We start from the raw sequence: 22,004 nt of genomic DNA, 5'->3' as shown, positions 1-22,004 counted from the left end.
TCTTTATTTTTCTTTCTTTGTATTTATGATAATCTATGTTATCTCTTATTTTGGGTTAGTTGCGACTCAATGTTGATTGTTTACATAACTTTTTAAGTGAAAATTACTTTTGTTGTTGTTTAGTGTAAGTTGTAATACCAGGAAGTTAGAAAAAACAAGAGAGCAAGTTGTACTTAAAATGTAATCGGTTTTCCTTAAAGCTAGAATCCACTATTTTACAAACTTAAAACTGGGGATATATCGTGGTTTGCGAATATTATACAGACGAAAACATTTTTGAAGCACCACAGCGTACGAATCATAACTCTTTAAATATTCCCGAATCGCAAAAGCGCGTGTAAATGCTAACAGTAATGTACATCTAAAGCCTTAGACCATCGTTAATGTGAATTAATTTGTAAATTATATTTACTCTTTATAGAAATTCGAAACTATATTAAAGACATTTTCAAACAAATATCATTAAAAATGCTTATTTTTGCTACTTATTATTTATTATATACTCTGATAAGCCGTTTCATTCCATAAATATTTTTTATAATATTTAACAGAACGATTTCATCGAATAAAAACCAAACTTTATCAGGACACCAAATTGTTCTGTCTCAAGGACTTGAGGCTTTGTGACTTTTAATTTTACAACATCTTTTCCAGGCGAGTATTTCAGATATTTCTAGCATGACTTTTTACCCCGATGACGAGGAAACAATAGACTTCTAATAATAGGTTTCTAACGCCAATAAAATTACCGTATCATGTAACAATAGAAAACAAGAAGGCCGGTGGAAAATATGGTTTCAACGGCTTCACGTCGTCCTTAGGAGTAAGTATAGTAGCTTGTTAGAAAGTACCAATTGTACTTACTCCTAAAACGTTTCCTTTTAATTGCATTGAGAGCTCGCTAAAGGCTGGCAGGGTTTATGAAAGAACTAACTTATTAGACGTGGAAAGCGTGCGTTTCATGATTTTATTGGTTCTCGCTCTGCTTTTGAGTATACGCACTCGTTTTCACATTGGGCAGCTTTGGATGCTGAACATGATTAAGCATTATTAAGCTTCTTCAGGCATCTTAGACAACAATATGTATTAGCCCCGTGCGACAACGAAATAATTGTTATGATTATGATGAGATGTTCAATATTATGCTATAAACTACTTGACCAGTATCATATTCGTTAATGATAGCGCTATATTATCCATCATATCTGTTAAGGTTTCTAGAATTCTTCATGATACAGTTTGATTTGCAAAAACATGCATATCTTAAGAATTATTGAAGAACATTTCAATATTTTGACAATCGCCTGCTATTGTAAATCTCAACGGGATCCAGTTAGAGCAAGTACAGGAGTTCAGGAACTTGGGATCAGTAAGAGTAATACAAAAGAAGAAAGTGGTATATACTGTTGAAGTAATAAGCCGAATCAGTCATGCTGTAGTAGTTTTTGCTTCTCTATGATAAGGTGTATAGAAGGGAGGACATATTATAATCAAGACTAAACTTTGCCTTTTTCGAAAACTTGCCATACATCCAATCCTTCTTTATGACTCCGAGATTTGAACTCCGAGATTTGGACATTATTACAATCCGACACTTCTAAGTTGGAGGTCTTTAAAATGCTATTTTCAAAGCACAATCTATATGCTTTTCTCCACGATAAATTTTTAGATAATAGTAAGCATCGCATTTAGACAAATTATGAGCGTTTCTCTTTAAAATTTGTATTGGAAATTAAGTAATTAGGTGTAAGAGTAGATGAGTATATTCAAATACGAATGTTACAATGTAAAAATATTTCTGTGGCATAGTTCCGAGAGTGATATTGAGGATTGGAAAACTAGACCAATATAATTAATTACTAACACTGGAATACAATGATTTGAATAATAATCCATTAGTCAAATTAAGATCATCACGCTAATATTTCCGAAAATAGTTTAACGGACAAACAATATATTAAATACTTAGTGAATTATTTCACCTAATAAGATGTAAGGCAGCACCAAAATTCTCCGAAACATTAAGCAGTATAATTTTTTGTTACTCCACGGTATTAGACGATCGACTGAGTTATATCGGTCGTTATATAACAGGTAACATATTTTTGTGGGTCAAGCCCAACGGTGTCCCGTTACGTTGCACAGTTTCGATTTTGGTTTCGACGTGATCGTAACCGACACCTCAATTTTAATCGGCTGTTATTCGCCTCGAAATGGTTTTCAATTCTTGGGAACATAATCTGGGGAAGTAACTGTAAAGCGACCGATTAATTAATTCGCGAATTTATGCTGTCTTTCATCGTCAATAATTTACCTGGTTTAATTATGTCCGCTTATAATGACCCTAAATTATAAGAGAATAAATGAGAAACCAACATTATTATTTTGTCGAACTCATATTTTTAGCACAGAAAGAAATGTTCTTTTTGGTATTTTGATAAAAACTAGTGATCGTTCTGTGGTCAAAATTCGGCTACAATGTATTAAATTAATCATGTTTGTCTATAAATATTACTTGTTATTGTAAATATTACTAAAATTGTTTTGGTAATATTTTCTATATAAGATTAGAAATATATTTGATACTTAAGATTAATTAATATAATAAATATCTGTGTTTAAACATATTAAAATATTTGGAAATTAACTCAAGAATTAACACTCACCAACAGTTTTTATAATCAAATAGCATTTAGTTAAATATAATTTCTATTAACTTTCAATATTTAGCAAAATATTAATAAGTACAAATTGTTACGTCACTGATCATCAAGTATCATAAGTAAAATTATTTTCAGAACTGTAAGAACATTAGATCATCAAATATGAAGTATACATGATATTAATAGAAGTTAATAACATTAAAATTTACAGAAAATTCTTAACTATCTTTAGAATTACTTACTAGTACAATAATATACTATTTCTCAAGAACTATATGAATTAATAATAGTCCTTAAGCAAAAAAAAAAATTCTCTCATTATTTCTCTTCAACAAACATCAAATTAAATGAGAAGCAGACTTCGAAAATTTAAATATCTTGTGAGCAATGAAAATAGACAATTCTCGTTATTCTCGAATTTTGTCAATCTCTGTTGGGAAAAATTGTCACATATATCGTGCTTTATATACCTTCCGTTAAAACGAGCACATCCAATTGTATGGACCATACTATTCTTAATCGTTTTTGATCCAAACTTGCCACAACTCTTTAATGATTCCAAAAATATGAGAATAACAGGAAGTAACACTATATCTTAAACAACACTGCTTAAAATTAAATATCTTCGTTTAGTAATATGTTAACTACTTCCCGTTTTAATATCTCACGATTTAATGTCTCAAATGTAAAAAAGTATTCACTTAATTTCAAGCAACACTATCCTTTATTTTATAAACTTTTTAAATCTTTAGCGCCAGCGAGATTCGACCCTAGTACGTTATTGTCGTTAAAGTCTTAATCCGTACTGGCTGGAACGTAATTTTTGGAAAGGGAAAATCTCACACAACCTTTTTTATTTCATGGAACACGCCCGCCGGTGAATACAAATGTGTTCTCAAAAAAACAGCGAAAAATATTCAAACTCGTATCCCTTTGTTGTTTTTATTGCTTATGATTTGGTGTATATAGCTATTTAATGCTTTTATTGACATCGGATTTTCACTGCGGTGACATTCAGATATTTTCAATATTCGCGTAAATTTCATTCGATATTAACGTGTTTATATTTATCCAAATAAATTTCTTACAGTTCTTTTTCTTTGATTTATGGAGTGGGTCGTAAATACAACTTTTATATAAGCTAACAGATTATACGCTTAAAAATTAAGAAAGCATTAACGATTTACAAATAACAAACACTTTGTTGATTCACAACAGACTATGTATAACAGATCAATTGAAAAGTCCTCGGCCTACCATAGTAAAACACATTTTTTTGTCAAAATTAGTTGTTTTTATTCAACATAATTCCCTTCAAGGGCTATGTACTGATTATAGCGACATAAAACTTTTCGATAGCATTTTTGTAGTACGATTTGTCCTTTGCTTCAAAATAGGCCTCAGTTTCGGCGATAAACTCTTCATTCGACGAAAATTTCTTCCCAGTGAGCATTTTGAGATGTGAGAAAAGGGAATAGTCGCTGGGGGCCAGATCTGGAGAACACGGTGAATGAGGAAGCAATTCGAAGCCCAATTCATGGATTTTGCCATCGTTTTCACTGAGTTGTGACACGGTGCATTGTTCTAGTGAAATAGCACTTTCTTATTGTTTCATCCATTATTACATATCGATGCAAAAACTTGGGTTTTTTACGCTTGATCGTCTTCAAACACTGCTCCGAATCATCAACTCATCATTGTGATTGGTCAAAAGTGACCTTGCCCGGCACCCACTTTGCACAGAGCTTTCTTATTCCCTAATATTCGTAAATGATATCATGTACAGGTTCAGTTGATATCTTTAGAGTGTCTGCTATTTCATTCAATTTCAATTTACGGTCATTCATATTCATTTTGTGGATTTTTTAAATATTTTCGTCGGTAACAACCTCTTTTGGGCGTCCACTGCGTTCACCGTCTTCGGTACTCATTTCACCACGTCTAAACTTAGCATACCAATCCTTGAAGGTTGATTTTCCTGGGGCAGTGTCCGAAAACTCGGCATTAAGCCAAGATTTTGTGTCAACTGTATTTTTCCCTTCAAAAAGAAATATTTTATCATCACGCAAAATTTTTATCCATTTTTTCACAATAACAAAAGTTGCTTCACTCAAAATGTTATAATTCACAAACTAATAATCCGACAGCTGTTAAATTTATACATGCATCTTTTGAGGGTTTGGGCTAACTAAAAAACACGTGGATTTAATTCTAGTAGCCAACCATCTATGTGTTTGGTCGGGAACTTTTAATTGACCTGTTATGTACTTTGATCGTTCTTTATGGGAGGATGTATTATACTTATTGTATTATCATGTATTATCAGGCGAGCTTGATTCTTCCTCGCTCTTGGATAAACAAAAGCGGTGCCTTGAGTCTAACTGCGAGATAGGATGACTAAATTGTTTAGTTTTAAATATTTCGTTTATGTTAATATAGAGTTGCTTCGGTAATGGTTTCCACTACTCGTCACATCATTTTGTTAAAATGAAATAGATTTAAATTTTTTTTTGAAACCTGTAAGTTTCATAACGTTTATCCCGTCTGTAAAACAATTTATTCTCAATTGGTATTTTGTTTAGATATGCAATATATAATTCATCCTTTACCAAATATTGGCGTAAGAAATTATTAACTGCAATTGAGTATTGTTTTGAATCGCCGCAGATCATGTTTTTGGCCCGTTCAAGTCAACCCTAAATACTTTGAAAGTAATTTATATATGTTTACAGTTTCATATCAAATTATATTTTAGGCTACTAAAACATTTTTCAATGCAATATACCCCTTAAAAATAGTTAATTTATCTGGTAAAAAATCTTCATAATGCTTGTCAGGGCATTTTTTGTAATCAACAGTGTTCTTTAGAATTAATAGACTATTGATAATTGCATTAATAAACACACAAAAACTTAATTAATTATTAACAAGCATTTTTAACTAAATCTTTTTCTAATTCATTAACTCTTGGAGAAAACAATATTGTTAATCAGAAACCATGTCTAATCATATTACAATATTATATGAAGCTTTGTAAATAACAAAAGTAGTTTTACTAACGTCATTCTTAAATAGCATATACTGTGTATACCGAACAATCCCTAATAAATCCCAATCCCTAGTATATAATGTATATAAAAATTAAATTCTATTAAAATATGGTTTTATATAAATTTTATATAAAAGATTTAATCGAAGCTACTTTTTTTATTCTAACCACTACTTATATTTCTATACCATTAATGCATATGATAACTGATATGATCTCAATAGTAATAGTCTTATTCTGATGACCTCCACTATAAATTTAAGAAACGCTCTAAACTAATTCTATAATATATAATTTTTATTGCTATAATATATATAAGTACCCATAAAATGTATAATGTAGCATCTGAATTATAACCTGGACTCTAGATCATCAAGATTATCATTTTAATTTACTATTTAAAAAAAATGCAATAAAAAAGTCAAACAGTTGGTGTTGGTAAACTGTTGAATCACTCACTGGCAAAAATAAAAATACTATTAAAATAAAGTTAGGTCGAATAAGTGACGATATCAAATATGATCCAAATAACTTTCAGTATATTCAGTAAATAAATACGATAACATATTCTTGTATGTTTACAACCTTTAATTTGCAATAAAATAGTTTGATTTATGGAAAAGATAAGTAAAGTTAACTTAAAAGTTTTAGAATTAATTTGCTACAATTTAAATCAGCACATCTATTATATATATTGAGATTTCCATCTTAAATATGAACGACGTCCTAAAGAGAGTATATACAGTGGATAAACAAAATAACAATAACATGCACCGTGCAATATAATAATCATATTAAAGTTTTGTAGAATATACATTACTGTCGGTTAAAACAAGTGCTCTCTCAGACCTTGAAAGAGGGAAAATCCTTTGTGATGGGTTAGCTGCAGCGCGTATGATGAAAACAGCTGGATTGTTTAAGATTTTATTTACACCGTAACGATAGCATACAAATAACATGGTAAATCATCATCGGCGAAAAGGAATAGAATCGAACGAACATTAAGAAGGATTATGTCTATAAAACATAAAATTGCTAAAAAGATTTGTCTTGGTTTGAAGAGCATCAGAATATCACCATATATCATCCCTTATGTATCTACAGACTTCGACATACGAGGGTAATTTAAATATGATGGAGACAAATGCAATGCTGTAGATAGCGCGCATGTATGTTTTGAAGTTCGTGGCTTGAGTAACAGTGTGGAATAGTTTTTGTCGGGAGCGCATGTTTCATGAGCGTGCTAGGACCAAGAGTAAACATCAAGTGCCACCGCAGTAGCGCAACGTATTCTCATTAGTTTTTTAGCGTAGGAAGGCGTTGAAAGGTAGTGAGTGCCTGAGTAGGGTTGCCGTGTTTAAATGGGCCAAAGTATTCAAGGATCGTCGCGAAACCATCGAGAGTGAGCGGTATGATCGTCGACCGCGAACCAACATCACACCATACAACATTCACCGTGTAGAACAATACATTTTGGGGGACCGTAGGATGAATGTTCGAGATTTAGGCTGAACTTGGCATAAGTATTGATAGTGTAGACTCTACCTTCCATGAACCACGATGGGTTCCTAAACTGTTGAACTTCGAGCAAAAATTTACGCGGTTGTAAGTTTGTCGCGCTTGCTGACGCGATACGAGGAGTAGGGGGACGGTTTTTTAACGCGAATCTTCACTACGAGACGAGACATGGGTACACAGTTACACTTCCGAAAGCAAGATGTCCTCTAAATAGTGGAGGAGGAAGGAGGAAGGGGCGCCAATCAAAACGAAGACAACCAGGTCCCCGGGTAAGGTTCTGTGTACTTTGTTCTGGGACCGGCGGGGTGTGCTGTACGTCGATTTCTTGCGCACCTAACGTACTATTAATGCTGCATACTACTCTTGCCTTCTGAAAACACACGTGAAACCCGCTTATCTCCAGGATGTGTCCAGGATATATTGTCCAGGATATATTCTCCAGGATAACGAACTCACTCATATCGCGCGTCTCACGCTCGTTACAATATCCGAATTAGAGTGTGAGGTACTGGAACAAATCCCCTACTGTCTGGATTTATCACCCCGCGACTATCACATGTTTGGACCACTGAAAGAAGCCCTCGGAAGTTAAAGATTCAACACGATAGGGTAGAGGAATTCGTGTGTAGGAATTTTTCGATACCGGCATCAAAAAACTTCCAGAAAGCTGAACAAAATGCGTAACTAGCGAGGGGAAATACCTAGAAAAACTGTACATTTTTGTAAATTTTTCAATAGTAAATAAACGTGTCAGAGTATTTGTCCCGATCATATTTGAACCACCCTCGTAATTGAAAGGATATGGAAATGTTATAACATCATTGAATTAATTGGCGGATCCTTGGACAAGAATTGATTAACATTCCATTGGAAACTATGCCACTAAGAATTGCAGCTGTTTCTAAAGCCAAGAGGGACTCAATACCTTATTAATAAATTCATGTAATAACACTTAATACATTTTTTTATTAAAATGTAATTATAATTATTTCATTGATTAATTAATAGATGATACTAATTAAAAATTGTAGCACAAAAGCTTCTATAGCATGTTAATGCAAAGTTACCCATCATAGTAAATAAAGCTTTGTTTATCATCTCCCACTAATTTAAATAGATACACCCCCTTTATACTATCAAAACCCATGTTGCAAAATAGTTGAACCATTTCTATTTATAGTATCCATTTTACGGTCAGGATATTATCGTTTCGAATATACTAGATAAAGTAATATCCGTTATTAGATTAGTCTATAAGATTCCCTAAAGTTGCCTATAAATTAATAAACTATAAGAGATATGCTGAAAAAGATAATGTTAATTCATGGCTTGTTTATGTTCTTCTTATTTCTGTTCTCTTCGTCGAATTTCCTTATTATGAACACGCTGATAAGCATAATTATCACTTATATACAATTGTACAGATATCAACCAGATGATTTTACTTAAAGCAAAACATCTAGTGAACTAGATGTGATAAAGTCAGCTTATACAAATTAAGTTAGATGCTGAATTTAAATTGTTAGGTTGTGTCACTGAACAACTTTCAGTTACCCATAGTTGAACTAGTCATAGAGCAATGAACCTGTTAATAAGCATGTTAATTCTTTAGACAATTTTCTGGATGATTGTTCTGTTGTTGAATAGAAAATGCGGGTTTAAAAATTTGGCCGAATTATAAAATCTGCAGTATTTAATATTTATATAATGCATTCCGTTTTTAAGGATAATTATTATGTTAATTTTGAATTGTCCAGCCACCATGTCCAAAACTCATATCAATGTCTTAATCATTTTGTTTACGTAACATCCACCGCCCATCCATATGAAAATGAGGTTTACCGAAAAAATAATAGCTCTTTTACTTTCTAATGATTTTTTTAAAAGTTTAAACTGATATATGAACCATGGGCTTGTTATGGTAATACCATGGCAGAGTCATTGAGAAAGTTAGAAACTGGTTAAGACCTTATTAACAAGTAACATTTTAATAATTTCTTTAGTTTCTTAGTCATTTAAGTATCTCAAAATATATATTATAAGCATCCGCATGTCAGTTGTTTTTCAAGAAAACTGAAAAATAAAATTGGTACATTTCATCAGTTCATGTTCTATGCGAATATTAGAAGCCATATAAAAATGTACAGTATGCAAATCTGGCCAGTAATGTTTATCTGAAGTCATAAAATTCTATTGACAAAAACGATGAATGTTACAAATTTAAAAGAAGAAATTAGTTTTACATAATTTTCTTTACATAGTGGTTTCATTATACAGATTTCTTAATATTATTACATCTACTAGAGAGCATGTTTTGTCAGTATCTCAGACAAAATTGTCACGCATATAATTCTCTGGTGAATCATATATGCACAAATTATGTGTGTTTCTTGCTAAAACTGTATTAGAACCGCAGTTAGTTGTTTAAGATATAATTTCTCAAATTATTATTTTAGTTTAACTTCTTTATAGCTTTAACCAATGATTGTGACTTGATTATAATATCTTAGCTTTTATGCACGGAAGAAATCATGATGAATTACGCGAACTATAGTTTTAATTGCAATAGTGTTCTAGCAGTATTATTTTAGAGAAGTGACAGCTCCTGCAGCTTAGCCAATTAGGTTTGGTCACACAAACCCTGATATTCTTTCTTAATATATATGAAGCAAAATCTAAATGAAATTAATAACACATATACTATGGTATCACTGTTTGCTAATTAATATCATGAAGTCCAGCCTGATATAAAATACACTGATTAATTCTTATTGGCCCTGGTACTACATATTTTCTATTTAGTAAACTATCTTTTTCACCGTAATCTCTATTTCATTATTATGAGGTAATTGTTTGCCCTTCCGACAAATTCTTTGTTAGATTATATTCATCCCATTTGTACAGCGTTATGCATAAACATTACCTTTTTATATAGCATTTTATATTTTCACAGCTTTCTTTTCCAGCAATCCTTCTAGAATATTTTGGAGACATATTTGTTTTAGTGGCATCTAAACTCACTCGTAAGTAACAGGAGATGAAATGATTTTGTTCTAGATGTTTTCCAAAATAGACCTGAAATCCCACTGAAAGTATCTTAAAATATTTAGATATATTTTGGTACTATTAGTAACAGTTATCTTTACAAATTGTATTAATGCCTTTATTAGCCTATATTCTACTTTTATTTACTGCTTCTGCGCTCTTCTTGCTAAACCACGTTTTTATACTACATTATTATTTCTTTTTTAATTTGCAAATATAGAGAACCTGACAATATTATCTCTATTTTAATTATGTATTTTATATTTAGTTATTTTTTTGCAAAGATTAGCATTTAAATAAAAAAATATTGTATTAATATTAATTTGTTTGTTTAAATAGTTCCAAAACAGACTAGTCTTCTAAAACATATAAAATATTTTCAAATGTCGCCCAAGACCTGTACTATTTCAATTTACCATCGAGTCTGATTTTCTTGCGGTTTAGTATTACAAACCAGGCTAAGAATGCCCAGTCAAGAACAAGTTCTAGATATAATTAGACGTTAGCTTTATTTGGTCGCATTTTATTTTCAGATAAATTTTATTCTATCTTGTCCAGTTTAGAATACAACAACCCGAAGAGCAGCCTCGCTCGAAAGAAATCGTCTGCGACGTATTGAAAAAACCTCTGCAGTTAAGTGTTAAATCGTAACGCGCTGTAAACTGGAGCGTTTTGCCATTGTCTCGGAAAACAAAGGAGCGAGACTCAGTCATAACAACTGGTTTTAAGTCGCCTTAATTGTTATTTCAAAAATAATCTAGGTAATTATCTTTTTATTAATAGGTGTTTAAATATGTGTATATTGATAATTCAAAAGATAACTTTATTCTTTGATATCTTGCCGAGAATGAAATTTAATTATTGTTTCTGAGTTGGAAGCCGACGTATCGCAATCTGTCTTAAGGACGAAAGCTTCGATACTGATGTTTTTCCTAGTTTTGAACGTTAAAGTACTAAAAGGCCGCAGGGAAGATAAAATTTATATAATTATAGCACTTGATTTTGTTGTTTATCTATCTTAAAGTATTCGGGATGTTTTCTCTCAAAATAATGTTATTGAGGAGTAGCTGCGATCTCGGCTTTATCGAATTGAAAATCTCTTCAGAATTAATCCACTGTTCGGCCAAGATTTGTCGGAACCTGTGCCCATTTTTCGTACATCCATGATGTTCTATATATCATTCTCCCTGCTCTACATTTAGAGGATACACTCCGAAATGACTACTAAAATTACCGAGAACTCGAATTTCTATGATTTGAAGATTAACTATTATTATATTAAAAGGTCTATTTTTTCCTAAACAAACTAGTGGATTGTTAGTTTTATAAACATCGCTACATTCTCAAACAGTATATTTCATATAAGCGACCGCATAAAATATTAACATTTGCGAAGTTTCCGATTAATATATACAAAATAAAATAAACAAAACATTATATTATTATTAACTAAAAAGCTTTTAATTCTGCGGTTTAAGAAATTATAATATTTTAGATAAGGTAGTGCGGATGCTTCAACAAGTTCTGGTCAACTGGTTCCAAGTTCCAAAAAAATCGAAAAGATATTATCCAATATCCTCGAAACTGTTTTTTATTATCATAATATATTAAACTGCGTTCATTATTTTCTGTCATATCTACAGTATACTTAATATGTGTTATCTATTATCTAAATCAAACTTTTCAAAATAGTTGAACATATTTTTGCATAAGTATTAGTGAAAATTCTGAAGTTTTATATCAATACAATTATAAATCAAACACGGAGAACTAATATATTCCAAATAAAAATGAACAATAAAAACAGTTGTTATTTGAAAGCGATGATAGTGGATGATAAGATAGTTGGCATTTCTATTGCATTAATTGATCCGTGAATAAAAAAAGTATATAATAACTATAGTGAGTTATTTTCCAATGATATCATATTAAAACACTCATAGCAGCTAAAAGAAACGTGTCTAGAGTTAATTGCAAATTATTTAATGGACGCTCAATCAAAATAAACATACTTTTTAGTAATTGATATATTGATATGGCAAATTTTTGTTATTAAATTTTATTTATTAAATAATATTTGATATGGATTTTACCATATGTTGTTTTTTTACTGATGTTCTTTGATCTTAAAATATTATCAAAAACTGATAGCGGGTATATCCAAATAATTGATTTTAACATTTTGGATCACTGCGATTGTATGATGGCTTTGATGTAGCTAAAAAGCAAACTTCAAGCACTTACATATTTGAATAGATTGATGTGTTAATAAATTAAACTAAATAAAAATATCATGGAAAACCACCATAGAGTATTATAAATCTTAGAACCGACTTGTTGTCACCTTAAATAAGGTACTGTCACTATATAAAACTAAACAAAGCGGTTTTGCAACATAACAACGTTTGACTATTCATTCAAAGTAACTAAACATTATCTTTTATAGTTATTATTTGATTCAATTGATACTACATTAACTAGCAGTATTTTTTTTATAAAAATATTTGCTAGTAGATTAATATAAAATTAAGTGCTCTTGCAATGCAGTTGATAGTTTTTATAATAAAGGTTTTAGTTTACTACCTCCTCAACCAATATAATTTTGTGGTTGTCGTATAACTTCGAAGGACGAGCTGTCTATTGTATCTTTCATTCAAAAGGTTGATTTCGCCATAGAAGTCTGTGAGTTCGTGTCGTTCACCTTTCGATAGACATGTCCAAACCAAATATCCGTCTAATTCTCTCTCTTCTATGAAATAATCACAACATCAGATATTAATACTGTTCAGTCTTGTAGCCATACAGAAATATTGGCACAATATGTGTTCAGATCAATGGTATTTAGATCTTGACATTTTTTATCATGCACGCTCGCTATTTAGAGAATCGAATTCATGCAGCTTGGTCAATTCGTTAAAACATCTCCTAATACAAGACTTTTTGTGGGTATTTTCTATTAATTTATCTGCCCTATACTAGAAAACGGGAAATAAGTAAAAATAAAACGCAAAGGAGTCAAAGATTAAGGCTCCATCTATAGATGATGTTGATAATGAGACAGTGTCCATAAGTGGAATCACAATGAGCATTATAATATTGGAGAGAAATTGCTCTGATCTGAACATTAAGATACAGAACAAGGATTAGCTCATCGATTCCATCCGAGCTCAGTCCCTTTGATTTTCCTAAATATCTGAAATATTTTAATATTATCCGTATAGGAAATTAGAAATCTTTCTCGCTAAGTCCATAAAAAGTTGATAATTTTTAGAAGAATGTATTCAATTTCCAAAGTTCGAATGAAGAACGAAAATCCATAAAACTACAATCTTAAACTTTCTGAATCAAACAGATTGTTAAAGGTAATACATTTATTTATTCACGTAATATATATAAATTTACTATTTCCATTTCGCGGAATTAATGGCTCAATGACTAAAACGACAATAAAACGCATAAACAATAAATATTCGGTTTGTTGGAACCAAAAATCGATAATCTATTAATCAGATAAAATTTCCTATTGAAACATTCTTCATTTATTGTAATATGACATCACATTCTCGATACGATTTAGAGCAAGACCGATGACTTGTTTACGATGATTTTTACCGAAAATTCCGGCCACAAAACTAGTCCCGTACCGTCTTTTGTTTGACCGAAATTTAATTCAATTTCCGTACGTGATATAACGCTAATGGTCACTGACCTAATTATACGGGGTATTCTCACAAATATCTCAACAGTAAAATAGCTTAATTTGAAGTGTGTTGATCGTTTCAAATAGATAATTGATTATTTCATTATTTCGAACAGGAAAAATAGCCGGAATTCCTCGTAGACAACAGCTATGTAACTGGAACGGTCGTTATTGGTCGATGATTTAACAACGATGATATTATTTGAACTAATTGAGTTAACTGTTTTTAGTAAATGCATTTATTTCGTTGAAGAACTATGTCTTTAGTTATTTAAAAGAGGCCATCTTTGGTTATATCAGATGTAGAAGTAGAAATAACACCTGTTATCCGATCAATGTTATATTATTTTTAATTTATTATAGTTTATAAATTAGATGCTGTCATGCATTTTGGTCATTTTTTTACTTTAAAACTTTCGCTTTTAGAAACTGAATGCATCCTTCATCGATCTGAACAAATTGTAATCAGAAGGCGCTATGCATAGTGAGTGTAAGTAACTTATCACTCAAACAGTCACACAACAAACATTCGTGACTTTGCTTATGCGAGAATATTAGTTTGCGTCTGTTACTCCCTATTATGGTCATTTTTGCAACGATATGTCGCTAAATTTGTACAATTGACATCGATACACATGTATATTACAGTCGCAATTTCATTCAATTTTAGAAACTCGTACACATTACATTACTGGTCCGACTATAAACTTAGTCAGACTTTATAACTATGAATATTCGACTTCGAATTTGATGTAGATGGCTTTCTTGTACTGTATAACACGACATTTGTGTTTAATACTGTCCTAGTAAACTCACTTTTCATCGCGGACAAGAAAAGGTTACAGAAATATTTTTTGCCTGGCAGGCAATGAAGCCGCTATTTTAAAACGTTTCGAAACATAATTTTTATAGAAATTGTATAGAAATAGTTGCTGCAAAACAAGTGCTAAATTGTCTAAAAGTTCTTTGCAGATTCAAACTGAGTTTTCGTTCAATAAATACTGCAAACCATGGTCTTCGATTCTATGGTCATCCAAATTGTTATTTGCAATTTACTGCTTTCAAATTGTTGAAACTTAAACTGACAATTGGATATAACATCACAATCTAAAGGTATTCTCCAAAGTATTTAATTGGGTTCGACAACAGATTTTCTGAAAGCAAACAATGAAAGTTCTTTTTAAAAATGCATACAAGAACTTAATACATCAAAAACATTTTTAAATTATTGGGAAATCTAGCTAGACACATTCAGAAAATAAATATTTATATACATTTTATTTTAGGAGCCTTAAAGCAATTTTCGTGTACAATAACACATATATAAATTTCTCTTTCCTCTAACAAACATTCTTTCGGCTCAAAAGATAGCTAGAAATTATACGTTGCTAAATCTGATGAGTAAAATGGATGTCTGATTTCGTTTTCAGCTAAATACTAAATATTTTCCTCCTGTAAGATTATGTGTTATATACTATACTATATTATGTTACGTAAATAAATGCTCGCTATTTTATACTAGTTCAAAAACAGATTTGTGCTTAGAATGAAGTAAGGAAAGACTAGTTAGTTCTGTATCCAACGAAATTATTCCTGTAATTATACCTTATACCATTTACAAGGCCCTATCTAGTGATACGCAAAGTTTACAAGTCTTTACTTTAACATTTCTACATACTCATGCATGCCAATGGCGCTTATTAAATGAATTATTTCTCAAACATTATTCACACACTACGTGGATAGCTAAAAGTTAAAAACTATGTTTACTAGCGATACATCAGCTCCTTATTTTTATCAAAGCCCTATCAAAACCACTATTAACAAACAATAATAGTTACAACCATTATAAAACGATATAAATAATAATACAAAAAGTAAAATATATAAAATAAGTGCAATATAAATACAGAACAACCTCATGGTAGGACTCATCTAAACCTTACATTCCAAGTCAGAGAAGGCAAGAGACACAGAAATAGTCTTAATGTTTGAGAACAATGACACGCGCCAATGTTTGATTATGTCACAGACAGTCTTAATATATTTTATTACGAGTGAGAGATACTACTGCATATTAAAATTTAAACAAAGAAGCTGCTGTACTATTAAAACACTATTAAATCAAAATCAACACTTTACTGATAAAGCCTATATAGAGAAATGAATGAACTAAAAATAAATAGGGAGATGCTAAAATTGACAGCGGCAAAACCATTAAATTGAACACATTAATAACATGTTATAAAGCTTCTGCAGTGACAGAAAAACATACAGATGATGGATAAAATAATATTTTAATAAGTAATAGGTATTAAGCCACCAATTGCTTTTAAAACAGCCACAATTCTTCGCCAAAGAGTGTCCGATAGAGTTCCCAATGGAATTTTGCCCCTATAGAAAGAACTCTCGGAGCAATACAACCGTTGACAAGGTGTACATATTTTATGATTATTTATGTTTTATAAAGGAAGGAATTCGTCGTGGATATAATGGTCTTCAATGGATGTTAGTATTGTGGAGCTTATCCCGTAGAGTTTATGTCGAAACAATATTACTCAAGTGAGTGTTGAATTTAGATGTCACTTTTGCCACGGCGATTTTATGTTGTCTGACCTCAATAGTTCTCGATGTTTGTCACTCTCAGTTAGGTAACTTTGGGTTATACCCACTATTCCTCTTCTCTAATAATTTCTTACCAATATATATCATGTTATTACCGTGGATATTGCTACTCGCACGCTTCTGAGAGATCACATATTTGCAGTATAGGTTTTATGATCATTGAAAATGATCGGCTTTGTGTCATTATAAAGGGCTTCGCAACACTTCTGTAGATGTTAGCAACCCTTCTATACATATGAGTGCAGTTATTACCGCGGACATTATGGATTATCCGTTATAGAACAAAGTGTATAAAACAATGATAAATAACAAGACCTACAAAGTGAGAAATATATATATTTATTCAGAAGTAGTCTTGCCTATGTGCAAGAAGATATAAAAGATCAATTGAGATGTCCCTGGCCTAACATATAGATGGCGCTACTTGAATTAAATCCATATGTTTTTTAGTTAACTCTCACCCTCAAAAGATGCGTGTTTAAATTTGACAGCTGTCGTATCATTGTGAATTGTAGCATTTTGAGTGAAGCAACTTTTGCTATTGTGAAAAAAATGGATTAAAAGGAATTTCGCGTGCTAATAAAATATTGCTTTTTGAAGGGAAAAATACAGTTGAAGCAAAAACTCGGCTTGATGCCGAGTTTCCGGATACTGTCCCAGAAAATCAACCATCAAGAATTGGTATGTTAAGTTTAGATGTGGTGAAATGAGCACTAAAGACGATGAACGTAGTGGACACTCGAAAGAGGTTGTTACCGACGTAAACATTAAAAAATAGCAGAAACTCTAAAGATATAAACTGAACGTGTACATCATATCATTCGCGAATATTTAGATATTCACTTTTGACCAAAAACAACGACGAGTTGATGATTCGGAGCAGTGTTTGAAGATGATCAAGCATAATATACCCGAGTTTTTGCATCGATATGTGACAATGAATGAAACATGGCTCCATCATTTCACTCTGAATTCCAATCGACAAACATCCGAGTGGACTGCACAGGATGAACCTGCTCCAAAGCGTGGGCAAACGCAACCGTCGGCTGGCAAGGTTATGGCGTCTGGATTTTGGGATGCGCATGGAATAATTTTCATTGACTACCTTGAAAAAGGAAGGATCATCAACAGCGACTATTATATAGCGTTAATGGACCGTTTGAAGGACGAAAACACCAAAAACGGCCGTATTTGAAGAAAAAGAAAGTGCTGCTTCACCAAGAAATACACCGTGTCATAAATCCATGAATTGAGCTTCGAATTGCTTCCTCACCCACCGTATTCTCCAGATTTTGATTTTTTAAAATTTACACAGCAATTTACATAAATTATTTTATTACCATTCATAATCATTAGCTATTTTTCAATATTGAGCCTAAAAATAGTTATTATTATTAATTAATAACCTAAAACCTATGTAATATTTAATATATAATTGACCATGTTGAATTTTCTGGAATATATAAGGCCAAAATCACACTTTTTGAATACATCATTTGTGTGTCTTGCATTCTATGTTGACTTTGTTAATGAGTATTATTAACATGTCAGTTTATACTTTTCGATTTCTAAAAATATTTTTGCCTAAATTAGCTTCTATTAAAATTTAATCTTAGCTAACAAGGATTGCACGTTAGCGCATAGAGACATCAAATCGATTCTCTTTACATTGTCACCCAAAACAAGCTACAATACATTATTAGTTGATATCAGAGCAAAAACAAATTGGAATTCTGCCAAAACGTCTACTTTCTCCCACATCTTAAAAATATTTATTAAAAGTACTTTCTGATGGTACTATGTTAATTCAGATGAATTTGAAATGTATAGCAAGGCGACGCCATAAAGTTTAAAAATCTTCGAAACATTAATTAATCAGAATTAAAAAACCCTAATTTCTCAAAATAAAATGCTAAGGAATTCTCCATAAATTTATAAGAGTCTTAACGTAAATTTTTATACCCAACTAACGTAAAACCATGAATGACTTATATATAAACGTTATTAATATATGTATATGTTTTACCTGTTATTTGACCAGTAATAAAAGCTGATTGCATATTATAGACAGGCGAACTGCTGGATATGTCCAAAATAAAGGTCAGGATGGCAACAAGTGTAGCTGGCAACATCTGAAAGAAAATGTTAAAATTTTAAAACAGTTACAAAATGAAATGAAAATAATGAACTAACAGAAAGAAAAACTGTTTTCGCAAAACGGAATCTTATTATAATTAGGTATCATTATATATAATTTAGTTGTTTTAAAAATATTCGCTTAAAATTAAAATACAAATTATAACTGTAAATTAAAAAAAGAAACCGGGTTAGATACTTTTACTTATAAGAATATTTATAATATCATAAATTAATTAATATTCATAATTATAAATTAATAATAGGTAAAATGATAGTTATATTAAAATAAAGTGGAACATAACACGTTTAACATATTTAATTGGTATTAACAGTTATACTTAAACCATATAAGATTTAAAGCGCTTCGTACCGACATCATTAAGAATAATTTAGAACTTCTAGTTAATTTATTTTGAACTAACTTGTATTTCATAGCAAATATTTAAATCAAACATAGAGATATGACATTTTAGGATTCACAGTATAATTTAACAATAATATATTTTCAATTATCTTATATTACTTGAAAATATAATATAAAAATATATTTTAGATTTAAAGAACTACCAACTCTTGAGGATGTCCAAATTTTAGCACATTGTCACATAATTCCATACAAAATGAGTGTTTTAGCCAGCCAGCAGAGCTAAATACGATTGGACTGCTCTTGCGTTTGTGCTCTTGCGATTGATAACACTTTTGTGATTGTCCTGATTGAGGCAAAAGTGTAAAATCCGACAAATGATCCCAGTCACGTCAGCAACCAGGCTGGGTAAGACCAGATGACTTCTGTAGTCTTCTGTAGTATAAATAGAAACTAAAAAAAATAAAAAGGAGTGTCTACTGAAATAATTTTCCACTACTTTTACTTGCAAATGGGCCATTACTGTTTCCCTCTCTTGACAAAACACAGCAACTGAAATACGAGGTATATGATATACGATCTAGTAATTCATATTAACAATGCTCAAATGCTTTTGATATAATCACATATTTTGGAATAATATTGGAATATTAGGAATGGAAATAAGTAAGCAATATAGTTGATTACCTTTAAAATTAATTAATTTGGGTGATTATACGATAGGGTGACTAAATAATATACAAAATTAAAAATAATTTGATTTAATTAGAGAGAAGAAATCATTTTTCAAAATTCGATATTATTTTAGTATTTGATAACAAAATAAACAAAACTGAATTTCATACTGTTAGTTCTTTTTAGGCCCGTTTACATGTCAATGAATTTTAAGTAACGATTTGAATGGAGAAATTCCAACCGTTATATGGAAATTCACACCGATATATATGCTAGGTTAACATGCTATTTGAAAAATAATAGTTTGCAAGTAAATATGCTTTGTTAGAAACGCCTCTAAAGGCTTTAGAAAAGGATTCGCTCGAAGGACATCCAAAAATTACACCTACACATTAATAAGTTCGCATAAAAACAGCATATGATGTTGGAACATCATCGCAGAAGGTCAGGAGAGACTAGAGTCTACTATAGAGAGTAGACGTTCTAAATATTTTACTAGTTACCGTAAAAAATATTTCAACCGCTACAATGAGGTTCTAAAAGGTGTTCAAAAAGGGTTTATAATGCTTGCTGCAAAAAGTAATAATAAAGGAAAACATGGCGTTTTAAATATCATTTAAATAATTTTAATTATCGCATTTGCTCCTATGATCATAAGCGAAAGAGGCTAAGAAATAATGGAAACAGATGTTTCCACGAGACCCAAATTAATATTGTGAACTTTTGAACCAACTGTATTCAAATGAGTAAAAAATACCATCAAGGCAAAGAACTTTCCCACACAGCTCAAAAAATATAGTTCAAATATGTATTGTTTGAACATAAAGCTTATTAGGTGAACTTAGCATTATATTGCCGTATATACATGCTCCAAGAAAAACACAACTATACACAGCCAATTCATTCATCATCCATAAAGGAGATAATATCTACAATAGAGGTCTTATTTTACTAAGTAAAGAAAAACATATTATTTTTGAATCCATCTTCCTGAAAACGGACTAGCTCTACGTTATTTTTTATGCAAAGCCTGCAAAGCCATGCAAAAAATGAGGAAATTCTTAAAAAATATTTAAAAAATTCTATATCATAATATAATTCTATATCTATCTCCATCCTGATTACTTCTGCTGTGGTATATCCGAAAATTACATCAGTAACTTCACTTCCAGCAGTGGTATAGGAAATAATATTCCAACAATAAATTAATGTATGTTGCAAAAAGCATAATCTTGAAAATACATTAGAACAGTTATTGTCTTCATAATTATTATAGTCATGAAGTACTATGAACAACTATAATAAACATCCACTGAACTAGCAAAAATTAAAACAGCTGAAAAACGTAAACAACATATTACATCTTGTCCAACTAAAACTATTTTATATAATAACGTTATCAGTGTGAAAAAAATACTCTAAAAGTTTATGTAACCTCAACAATATACAAAAGGCCTTGAGCTAGAATTTTCCGTTATTTCAAGTTATTTATAGGAAGTTGTTTTTAATTGCGTTATAACCTACGTATTATATACACATGTGTTCGATAAATTGATTAATAGAAACAGCAACTTATACCAACATTCAACAAACGAAATTAATTAAAACGAAAATAGACCTATAGCAATCCATTTTATTTTTTGTTTTCCGAATTCCACTTATAGTTGAAATATGATTGATTAAATATAAAACTATCGTATACTATATAAAAATTCATTACGAAAACGTTAGTGTTGGAATTTAACTGAGGAATATATTATGAATTTATATAATTATACATCTCAAGTACTAATCAATGATGTACCGTTTTCATAAATAAGCTTTTGTCACTTATCTGGTAAAACCTTAAATTTGCCTCCTAATCGAACGCTATTGAAAAATGAATTAGGTAACTTTCAGCAGTATTTTAATAATCATTAAGAAGGAAAAAAGCTTAGTCGAGACAAGATCTGGTTTATGGGTAGATGTGGTGGTCTATGTGGTGGATATACAAAATTTCCCGGCTCTCGATTCTCATCTTGCTTAATCTATGCCGAATTACTAAACATATAGTCAGTTCAAAACAGTAGTGACGCGTATGTCAATATGTGTCCGTCTAAAGTTGTAAATTGGTTCTACAGTTAGGCAATATTATCCTTCTAATTTTATTCTATTTAAAAAGAGATAGAATGCTGTTAGGTAAGTTCGTCCATGTAACCGAAAGAGTCTGTAAAAGTTGTCCGTTTG

General features: G+C 31.0%; 1 protein-coding gene across 1 annotated transcript in view; it reads right to left on the bottom strand.

The window, feature by feature from the left end:
- The window catches only part of LOC143195820 (uncharacterized), an 80,495-nt gene that overhangs the window by 29,314 nt on the left and 29,177 nt on the right, over window positions 1–22,004 (bottom strand). The window contains exon 2 of the mRNA XM_076403285.1: window positions 18,627–18,732. Coding sequence (XP_076259400.1) covers window positions 18,627–18,732 — 106 coding nt within the window. The remainder of the gene's footprint in view (window positions 1–18,626; window positions 18,733–22,004) is intronic.

Source organism: Rhynchophorus ferrugineus, unplaced genomic scaffold, assembly GCF_030347505.1.
Source record: "Rhynchophorus ferrugineus isolate W39M unplaced genomic scaffold, kcgeb_rfMv2 rfM4, whole genome shotgun sequence".
Classification (NCBI taxonomy): domain Eukaryota; kingdom Metazoa; phylum Arthropoda; class Insecta; order Coleoptera; family Curculionidae; genus Rhynchophorus; species Rhynchophorus ferrugineus.
Note: the sequence above shows the minus strand (reverse complement) of the source record. Positions and strands in the feature narration are given on the sequence as shown.